The 11,512-nt window shown below is 41.1% G+C and overlaps 1 protein-coding gene across 1 annotated transcript in view; it reads right to left on the reverse strand.

The window, feature by feature from the left end:
* Positions 1-4,972, reverse strand: part of PRR5L (proline rich 5 like) — a 29,632-nt gene extending 24,660 nt beyond the window's left edge. The window contains exons 1-3 of the mRNA XM_009997279.1: positions 4,803-4,972; positions 4,162-4,242; positions 920-968 (exon numbers count right to left, since the gene is read on the reverse strand). Of these exons, the coding sequence (XP_009995581.1) occupies positions 920-968; positions 4,162-4,242; positions 4,803-4,972 (300 nt within the window). The remainder of the gene's footprint in view (positions 1-919; positions 969-4,161; positions 4,243-4,802) is intronic.
* Positions 4,973-11,512: the final 6,540 nt, after the last annotated feature.

Genomic DNA, 11,512 nt, shown 5'->3' on the forward strand with positions numbered 1-11,512 from the left:
GGACTTCCTTCTCTACCTCCCGCCCCTCCAGCTCAAAAAAAATAATAATAAAAAATAGCCCTTTTCTCTTCCCCTTTGCTGGCCCCTGTTGCAGAAAACCTACTCCTGAATTCTCTGTACCACAGAAATAGGGTAAAAAAAAAAAAACAAATGAAAAGGTATCCCATCTTCTTTTAAAAGTTCAAGTGAATTCCTTCTTGACCTTGGCACAATACTAGCAGCCTTTCTGACACACAAAGATTATCCTAATTAGCACATACACCCATAAATATTATTTCTATTGTGCTAGTTTGGTGGGGTTTTTGTTAGTGGGGGAGAGGCCCCATAGGTAGCTCCAGTAAGAAGCTGAGATGCTCCCCCCAGCTCCAAGCCCAGCCAAGGAACCATTAGAGAGAGAATAGATGTGCCTCTGCGATGAACATGTGAAAGAACTGAGATAAGAGCTGAGCAGAGTGAGCAGTTAGAAGGAGAAGAAGGAAGGGGTGGGGGTAATGTATGTAAGCACTGCTCTCTGTGTTGTCTTTGTCCTGTGTGCAGCTGATTAGTGTGAAATTAAATTATTATTTTCCCCAAGTTGGGTCTGTTTTGCCCATGACCTTTATTGGTGAAGAACCCTCCTTATCTTTGTCTCGACCCAGGAGCTTCTAGTTGGTTCTTCCAGCCCCGGTTTTTTGGGGGGGGGGGGGGGGTCAGGTGGCTGGTTCTTCATTGTCATGTTAGGCCCAAGCCACAAGAACTACTAAGGCTATATGGCCCCCATTTTAGAACTCCAGTACTTCTATCATCCTCTGTAGCAAAGCAAAAATGGAACTTGTAGGCTATGACTAAGTAGGCATGTAAAAAGGGGTCTTAATTTTTTTATTAGCTAAAAAGCTGAAGACAACAAACCTCAAAAGAAAGCAAGCAAATAAGGTAATACCTGAAAGTAATCTGTGATGAAGGATCCAAGTTCACTCTTCAGCAGCCATCTGTAGACAGAAGGAATGCAGCCATGAAGGAACAGCCATTGCTGGACATTTCTTACAGACATATCCACACTATACTATCAGTCATACCAAAGTTACATGAGTTTATGTGAATGTGTCATTTTGGTGACAGTGTAATTTATTTTACAGTTAGGTATATATTCTACAAATGCCCATGAAGGCTGTTCTCAAATTTTGAAGAAACAGTTTCTCTTAAGTTTTTTATTTATAAGCCATACACCTAGAATGGGGGGAAAAAAAATGTACCTCCCTGAATGCACAGAAAGTTGAGGAGACCATTTGAAGTTAGTTTGAATTTCATAATTTTTTCTGCTTTGATTAAAACAATGATATCTTTTATTTCACTGAAAACAGCATATCTCCCTAATACTGGCATGATACGGAGAGGAGCAGTGAGGCAAACACACAATCAGAAGCTCTGGCTTTCCCATGACTACTAAAAAAGTCCCAAGTATTTCTGATAAAAACTGTTGATAAAAGTTCTAAAGTCTAATATGCATTTACATTTCAAACTTTGATATAAAAATCAGCATTGTTTTACATCAGAAGCATTAAAAACCCCAATTCAAAGTTGCATTTGTACTTTCAGCTTTCAGTAACTATGAGCATAAATTCTGTAGTAGTAAATTCTGCAGCTGTAAATTCTGCCTAATATTTGAAAGATGCCCAACACTTTCCACTTAAAATCACTGCATATTTTTGCTGTTCTAAGAGTTTTGCTTTTCACCAACACGCAGCATAACCAAGAGTGCTCAAAAATGGCATTTGAATCAGGGACCACCCAGTTCTCAGGCTGGGCTCCTATAAAAAAAACACTCCAATTTATTCTCATATTTTCTGAAAGTTAATTTTGACAGTAACTCCCCTCCATAACCATTTTGTAACACTTCCACATTTACTTGCATGCCAACATGCCTTTACTTTTTCTCTCTCACGGTGGTTATATTCACCTTGCCTATCTCAAAGCACATTTCTATGAGATGGATAAACCATGTAACTCTTTGGGGCTCTGTTTCCCATGGGCTGATTGACAAGTCCATGGCAGGACTTGACCTGACACAGGTAGATCACCAGCTGGTGGCTAGCACCCTAGAGAGAACCCAAGGGAGATGGGAGAGGTCTCCTCCTTATCATGGCCAGGTCACCTCTTGCTTCCTTAAACCTGATCTCCCAATGCCATTTCTTACATTTCCTCTTCCTGTGACAACTGACTTTCAGAGCAGTTAAAAACTATTTTTTTTTAAAAAAAAAGTATCCAGTCAGATGATACCAAATCATGGCATAAAAATTTGGTGGCAGCAATCCAGAGGAAAATGTTACCACCTGCTCATCTCCTGGTCCTGTCATTATGGTCTTACTTTAAAATTCTCCTGCATTTCTCACTGTCAAATAACATAGCACAAAAGTTGGCCATCAGACAGGTCTGCCTTTTTGCCTCAGGTCAAGCTAGAGAGTCACCTTGAACAAACAGAACTAAGATTGTGTTGGGAGATACATCTAGAGTCACACGTGCAAGGCTGCAGGTGTGCATAGAAACATACATGCAGATGAATGTTCTTTGCTCCTTAGATGAACATTAACAAGCTACTTGAACACTAGTGGCCTATTTAGAGAATGACATTTGGAGATGTAACTGATACTCAGGGCACCTGCAGGAACATTAATCATTAATTTCAAGGTGAGAGCTTCCAAGTGCTGCCTGGGGCTCCCTGTCTGTGGAATAGGGTATTTCCCCTCCCACCATCAGCACTACTTAAAAGCATACAGAGTTGACAAAGAATTTCCTGTTTCGCTCAGCTCTGGACAGTCTAGATCTGCTTCAGTAACCAATAAGAAGAGAACATGGTGCAGTCACTGCAGCCAAGCCCAGGAAACACAGCTATTCTGCCTATTGTACTGCTTTCCTGCAAGGGTGGGATGGAGCACCTGCTTGCACTGGGGAGGGAAAGAAGGCTGCAGCCATTGTAGCAGAAAACAGTCTGGCAGGCCAGTCACAAGACCCAAAGCTGGTCCTCAAATCTATCAACAGGCTGTGGGTTAGGGTATTTCCAAAGTCTTACAATATTTGTTTGGTTGATTGGTTTGGTTTTTAGTTTTGTTTTATTTTAGTTTTTTTCACTTAGATAAATACTCATTCAATGGAGAAGTAAGACTGTTACAAGTACTCAAACCTGACTTGAGGACTTCTGACCTGAGCACACTAAAATACCATTAAAGCATGAGACACTGCCCTCACTCAGCTCTGAAAAGTAATTACATTAAACTTTCACCTTTGGGACCAGACCAAGTAGGACAGTCTCATGCTCTGCAAGCTGCATGTATTTTCAAAGTAGGTAAAGGGGTAGTTTAGATTGCTGCTTAGCATTTGCTTAGCCCAAATTGCCTATTTGAATCTTTATGCTCAGGAGAAATGCAATAGGGATAGGGGTAGGGGAGGATATAAAATGAGAAGTGGAGAACTATATGATAGCATTCATGATGAATGATACGGATGTAGTGGGAGAGAGAGAGGAGGAGGAGCTACATCCATGAGCTCTGAGAGTACTCCTCTTAGCAGCACTTGGAACCAAGGCAAGAATAAATTGTTCCTTATCTACCCTACAGTCCTATATATTGCTAAACAAACTTTCCAAATAATCAGAATGAAACCACAGATAATCATGAAACCTGATTTAGTATTTAGTATTTTCAGGCCTTGCTCTGCAATTATAAGGTGAAGATTAAGCTTTTAAATGAAATGCTGTGTTTTGCACTAAACATTCCACGGTTTGGAGGAGTTTGGGTTTAGAAAAGAGATGTTACCATCATGAGTACCCTGATAAAAATGTGTAAAAAGCAGCCAGAAGAGGCAAACTCCCTGGGAGGGGACAAAATCCTTATAACCCAAGTCAATGCACATCCTGACCTTGTCAAAGCTACAGATGCACACAAATCAGAGAAACATTATCTGAGTGCCCCATGCCATTTATTCGACCCAATAGTATTTTAAAAAAACAAAAAACAAAAAACAAAAAAACAAAAAAAACACCCCAAACACCAGTTAGCTACAACCCCAAATCTATGCTTAAGTTTACTTCAGTCCCTGCTCCTCCCACTAATATCCTCTAACTGCTCTTCTGTAGGGGAAAAAAAAACAAGCAAACACCAAACAAGCAGCAACATTTCAGCAACCTACCTGATATTTTCATTGAGGGTGTAAAGTTCATTTTTCTGCAAGCCTCTCCCTTTGAACACATTTAGCACTGCTGTTTGAACACTGCCAAAAAAAGAAATGTGACAGACATCAGTAAACAACAGCCGCCAGTATGATTTAACTTAAATAATTCTACTCTTTCTCCCCCTCCCATTGCTTTTCCAGTTGCCATTTCTGCATGACATACACTGCAGACAGCATTTGACTGTCAATAGGAAATGCTGGTAGAAGCCACAAGCTTAGCAGTTGTCAGAGGAACTTGATTGTGGTAAAAGCTTCATAATACATAAATAAATGCCTGTTGTGCATTAAGAAACTGGCCTTTCTTACAGAACTAAGAATGTGTTTTCCTAAATGGTACATAAAAGATGCAATTGTTGACTTCAAGATAGTACTTCTGAACAACGTTGGCCAAAAACTAGGCTGAACACTTCTAGGTCTAATTTTTTCAACTCCGTGTAGGCTTTCAATGCTGGCAAAGCTCAGCCATGCCAAAAAGTAACGCATGCTTATAAATAGATGAGCTTAGCCATTAATAGCCTGAAGCATGAAGATCAGACACACAAGGCCCTTATCACAGGCTGTTGCAGGGCAAGAGCTCAGTCTGGGTGGGTCCTGCTCACCTGTTCCAGGCAGAGCTGGAGCTGAGCTGCAGAGCCTGTCGGGCAGCCTGGAACCTCGGCAGGTCACTGAGGACTGGGGAGCTCATGAAGCGAGGTCGAGGCCTTCTGAATGAACCCATTTTATGGAACTGGAGAGCAAAGGATGGCTCTACAATGAATCCTCCAATCATAGGCTCAGGTGGAGTGGAGCAGGGCCACCAGAAAGTCTCTTCTCTTGAAGGTCCAAGAGTCAGTCTCAGTGATGTCAGTGACCCAAGGACTCAGCCTGTACCAAAAACAAAGGGTCAGCTTTGGACTAGTAGTTCCACACAGTGTCAGGTTGTGACATGGATATATGCTACAAGATGATGAAGGAATTTATGTAGTCCTGCAAAGTGAAGTGAAGTGAAGTGAAGTGAAGTGAAGTGAAGTGAGAGAAGAGAAGAGAAGAGAAGAGAAGAGAAGAGAAGAGAAGAGAAGAGAAGAGAAGAGAAGAGAAGAGAAGAGAAGAGAAGAGAAGAGAAAAGAAAAGAAAAGAAAAGAAAAGAAAAGAAAAGAAAAGAAAAGAAAAGAAAAGAAAAGAAAAGAAAAGAAAAGAAAAGAAAAGAAAAGAAAAGAAAAGAGCAAGACAGGCAAGGGAGAACTGAAAATATTTAATCAATTTGCTTAACAGCAAATCTGTGCAAATCATCCGGAGTTCTTCAACAGCAGTTCCCTTTCCCATCTTGCCCCTTAAATACTGAGCCTGCACAGCCAGCCACAAATACAAGAGAACAGAGAGACAATGGTCTCTCCATTTCAGTTAGCAGACATTCAAGAAGAGAGGTGCCTAAACTCTTCTGCCAGACACACTTCACGAATGCTTTTAAATACAGTTAACCTTTCAGCCTCTATAAAATAGTAGACGCAAAAGAAAAATAAACCTGTTTCACCAGAAAGGAAAAAAAAAGATGAGCAACAGAAAAAAAAAATATAAAAATGAATAGACAAACACAATGTTGTTCTTTTTTTTCCCTGCAAAATGAGAATTGCTAGTCCAAGTATGAAATGCCCACATTTTTTACTCTGATAATCATCTCCACATAGATGAATATGTAGCCTCAAGTAAAACACAAGTAATAGAAGAAGTTAGCTTGGATGAAAACCACAAAAAAAACTTAGGCAAAGCTTCTGTAGTTCTAAATCTTCCCAATTCTAACAAATACAAGCAGTAGATGTAGCTGGAAGTTTGAAAAACAGAGCTGTGGGAGAAAGGAGAGAGAAGGGGGAAAAAAAAAGAAGAAGAAAAGCTGTATAACTGAACCACACACAAAAAAATGTGAAACAAAATATTCTCTTTTCCACTACATCTTCAGCATGAGGTGAAAGGAGAGATGATCAGCCAAGAAATGTTGTGTATCTGCACAGTGGCATTTAGCAGGCTAGCAAGCAGTGATTAAGATGCCTGTACTAGCTCACAAGTCTCCACCTATCTCTATTCCAGGTGCTGTAAGTACATACAAGTATCTTTCTCCTCAGCAATAAAATGATTTTATAAAGTTGCAGTTATATTAATTTGAGCTAGATTAAGTTGCAAGGGGAAGGCTTAAATTTGGAAATGGCCACCCTGAAGGCAAGCTAGTCACCAAATGGTATCCAAACATAATTGACCCTCATGTTATCCAAACTGGAAATGCCAAAGTCTATGAGAAGGACCATATTTACCCCATACTCACAGCCCATTAAAACTATTTTTGGAGCTTTATAAAGCTTGAAGTAACAGTTCATTTACTGGAAAACAGACTTTTGGCACAAGCAGTTTGCAGATCCTGTGAACCTGAAGCAAAACAAAGAAGAAACACTCTCACCATTGATTATAAAAGACAGGAAGATCTGCAGACTAAAGTGCAGCAACTGCATAAGAGATCCAGCCACACCAAGATAATTAGAAATTATAGAATGGTTTGGATTTGGAAGGGACCTTAAAGGTCATCTAGTTCCAACCCCCCTGCATGGCAAGGACACCTCCCACTAGATCAGATTGCTCCAAGTCCCAACCCATACATGAATATAAATAACAGGATGAGTGGGCGTGAGTGCCAGCTGATCATTGAGCTCTGCCTGGGTGAGTGTAGCATGGTTAAGGAGCATGAACTGGCCTTTTCAGTGCAGTACAGGGGTGTGGGACCACAGTTAGGGTGGCCAAGGCAGAAATACTTCTGTTGACTTGCCACGGCCCTATAGGACCCTAGCAGCAGGCAGAAAAATCATAGAATCATATAATGGTTTGAGTTGGAAGGGACCTTAAAAGTCATCTAGTTCCAATTCCCCTGAATGGGTAGGGACACCTCACACTCAACCAGGTTGCTCAAAGCCCCATCCAGCCTGCCTTGAACGCTTCCAGGGAGGGGGCTTCCACAACTTCCCTGGGCAACCTATTCCACTGTCTCACCACCCTCACAGCAAAGAATTTCTTCCTCAGATCTCATCTCAATGTCCCCTCTTGCAGCTTGTCTAAAACCATTACCAATTGTCCTATCACTGTATGTCCTTATATAAAATCCCCCTCCACATCTCTTGTAAGCCTCCTTCAGGTACTGACAAGCTGCTATAAGGTCTCCCCAGAGCCTTCTCTTCTCCAGGCTGAACAACCCCAACTCTCTCAGCCTGTCTTCATAGGAGAGGTGTTTCATACCTCTGATCATCTTTGTGGTCCTCCTCTGGATTCACTCCAACAGCTCTATGTCCTTCCTGTGTTGGGGGCTCCAGAATTGGACACAATACTCCACTTGTGGTCTCATGAGAGCCAAGTAGAGGAGTATCACCTCCCTCAACCTGCTGGCCACACTTCTTTTGATGCAGCCCAAGATACAGTTGGTTTGCTGGGCTGAAAGTGCACACTGCAGGCTCACATTGAGCTTCTCATCAACCAGCACCCCAAGTCCTTTTCCTCAGGGCTGTTCTCAATACATTTTCTGTCCAGGTTGTGATTGTGCTTTGGATTGCCCCAATCCAGGTACAGAATCTTGCACTTGGCCTTCTTGAATTTTGTAAAGTTGGCATGGGCCCACCTCTCAAGCCCCTCAAGGTTCCTCTGGATGGCATCCCTTCCCTCCAGTGTGTCAGCCACACCACAACACTTGGCATTGTCAGCAAACCTGCTGAAGGTGCACTCAATTCCACTGTCCGTGTCACCGACAAAGATGTTAAACAGCGCCAATCCCAATACTGACCCTTGAGGAACGCCACTCATCGCTGGTCTCCATTTGGACATGGAACTGTTGACTGCTACTCTGACCGCTGACACAATGGTCAAAAAAAAGCTCCTGGGGCAGTGCTTTTTCGTGGTATCAGGGCATTTCAAACTGCTTGCCAGCTGATAAAACATTCCCCACTCTCCTCTCCTCATTTCACTCAATGACCTGGCGTGTCTTTTTTTTTTTGCAAGAACCTTATCATAACATAGGTATTGCTCTTCCTTCCCTTCCCTTGGTCTTTTTTTTCTCTTTGATTATAATTTCAAAACCCAGCTATCAAAACCCTCTTGATCTCTAACATGTCTGTCATCTGTGTAAAACCCAGGTTTTCGAGTAAGCAAACTCTTCAGAGCTGAAAGTCAATGTTCTCAACTGGGGGATAAAATCAGAATGATGAGTTAAACTGACACCAATGTATTTTCATCCACTTTCATTCATCACATCTGAGTAAATACTTTAAGGTTAATCTGAATGTTTAAAGACAAGAATCAAACACAGAAAGACAGGCATTTATAAAAAACATGACAGTCATCAAGCCAGGGATTTCTTATTGTTTGTTTTCCGTTAACCATGAAAACCAACAGAGAAATAATTATAAAACTATTTCATGAAAAAACCTTTCTCTCCCAACAGATCATAATACATCTGACTGTTTGGAGGAAAAGCAAGATAAGGCAATATACCTAGATCCATCTCTCTTTACCAAAGAAAGAATAACCTGAAGAAAAAGTTGGCAACAATTCCTCTAAATTATGAATCTTCATTATAATCTTGGGCCAAACAAGCAAAAAGTCCAAGGTAACTGAGATTTAACAAAAGAACAGGCCCTTTTAAATTCCTCTGATGCCTTCTCTGCAAGACTCAACAACATCTGCTAACGGAAGTGATAGGGCAGTAAAAACTTAAACGTCTTTTGCTTCTTAGAAGAAAATTTGCACCAATGCTACTTCACACCAAATTCACACCAAAAAGCCATGAGTGAAAAGTAACTTTCAACCAGATGTCAATGGAGTGAAAGGCAGAGTGAAGTAATCACAGGATTACTCCAAATGAGCTTTTTCAAAGTCTCCTGAAACAAAGGAACAGAGGATGGGGGGTTATCCAGATATGTGATGTTTTACCATCTAAATATTTCTTAGTTATAAAAATCAACTCCCTTCATGAAGATAGATATTTACTTGCCCATTTTCCATCCCTTATATGCTTTGCATAATTGTGACAGTGATGACTTATGACCATAAAATACATAAATTGCAACACATGCCAGAACTTTTTTTAATGATTTTGTGTGTGGAAGAAGCATAATATTAAGAAAAATTCCACACTTGCACGAAGTCTAGACACCCATTATGAGCAGATTTATCCTACCTCAGACCCAAAAAATACGTTGAGACCTGTTTAGATTCTTCTTAGACAACTCTACTTCCAGCCCAGAAAATCCTTAACAAAGTGTGTGATTGTCAAAATCCCTGATTCAAATTCAACTGACAAGAGCTGAAGGCACTATTTCTGACACAAATTCCTCATTTATTTGCTACACAGCCATGCTTAGAAGTGGAAAACCAGCTCACAACCTGTCACTTCAAGTCTTTTAGGTCATCACTACTATATATGAACTTAAGTTTATATTCTAAGAAAACACAGACAGCATTTGATATTGTTAAATTTACAACACATTCAATTCCTCTTATAGCCCTGAATTGCTCAGTTTCTTAAAAATAAACAAGGTCTGCTTTTCAGAAGGAGACAAGGTTATCAAATTGAGATTTATTCAATAACTAGCAGTTGTTTTTCTGGTTAACATTGATTAGAAGCTGTGCCTTAGATGTATGTCAGAAGTTATTGTAAGCAAGAGTGTAAAAAAAAAAAAATGGGAGGCAGTCTAGTGCCCAATCTCATGGCATGGTCCTTTCTACACCCTCATCTTTTCATGCCTTCACACCTTTGGAAATCTGACTCAAGAAAATTTGATTGCTTAGTCCACAGCCGATCAAAAACAATAGGAATCTAAATATTGATGATGATAACAGGGTTTAAGTCAAGCCTGGAAACAGCAAGGAAAACTGCAGGTGCTTTGTCTTGTAAGCAGTTGCAGACTTTGAAAGATAGCTTCTTCTACCCATATGCCAACACCACTTGTTTCTGTAATTCCACCAACAAAACCAGTTCAGAAATTTTGCAATATGAAACTCCAATGAAGCTATGAACAGGGATTGCAGGCCATAGGCACACTCAGGGTCCATACTCCTACTCTTCAGCACAACAGCAGGATCCAGACATGAAGGACAGTGCTCCGTTCAGCTGTGCCCCAGATGCTGTACCATGGGGGAATGCAAAGTGCTTCTTCAAGCTCTCTGTGCAGGTTACAGAAATATCCCATCCAGGCTCAGACCGAAGTGGACATGTCTCTCAGTCCTACAAAGCACAACTTTCATCAAGAGCAAGAATAATTATCTCCATTTTTTGGCTGAGGAAATGAAGTTGCAAAGATGGTGGGGAAAAAAAAAGGAGAGTTTATGGCCATTGGAAAAAGGGGCAGGCTACTCAGGATGACTACAATGATGTTGTGAGGCTGTGCAGGGAGAAAATCAAAAGGGACAAAAAGCCTAGCTAGAAATCAATCTGGCGGCAGCAGTCAAAGGCAACAAGTAATGCTGCTAAATATAATAACAACAAAAGGAGGGCAAAGAATAATGTCTGTCTTCTCCTGGATGGAGGGGGAAACATAGAGACAAAGGATGAGGAAATGTCTGAGGTACTTCATGCCTTCTTTGCTTCAGTCTTTAATAGCAAGACTAGTTGCTCTCCAGGCACCCAGCCCCATAAGCTTGAAGACAGCGATAGAGAGCAGAACGGAATCCCCATAATCCAAGGGGAAATGGTTAGTGACCTGCTACACCACTTGAACACACACTACTCTACAGGGCCAGATGGGATCCTCATAAGGGTCCTGAGAGAGCTGGTAGAAGTGCTCTGGCCAGCAGGAACAGGGAAGTGATTGTGCCCCTGTACTCTGCACTGGTGAGACCACACTTCAAATACTGTGTTCAATTTTTGGGCCACTTACTACACGAAGAATATTGAGGTACTGAAGCAAGTCCAGAGAAGGGCAACAAAGCTGATGAAGGGTCTGGAGAACAAGTCTTATGAAGAGTGTCTGAAGGAACAGGGGTTGTTCAGTCTCATCTCTTTCCCCTAGTAACAAACAACAATATAAGATTAAATGTCCTCAAGTCATGTCAGAAGAGGTTTCGATTAGGCATTAGAAGAAACTTCTTCACTGAAAGGATAATTAAACAGTGGATTTGGCTGCCCAGGGAGGTGATTGAATCACCATCCCTGGAGGTGTTTAAAAGATGTTTAGATGTGGTGCTTAGAAACACAGCTTAAGCACTGGACTTGGTAGAGTTAGGTTAATCATTGGTAGAGTCAGGTTAATGGTTGGACTTGATGATCTTAAAGGTCTTTCCCAACCAGAACAATACTGTGATTCTG

This window comes from Chaetura pelagica, unplaced genomic scaffold (assembly GCF_000747805.2).
Source record: "Chaetura pelagica isolate M959 unplaced genomic scaffold, ChaPel_1.0 scaffold134, whole genome shotgun sequence".
Classification (NCBI taxonomy): domain Eukaryota; kingdom Metazoa; phylum Chordata; class Aves; order Apodiformes; family Apodidae; genus Chaetura; species Chaetura pelagica.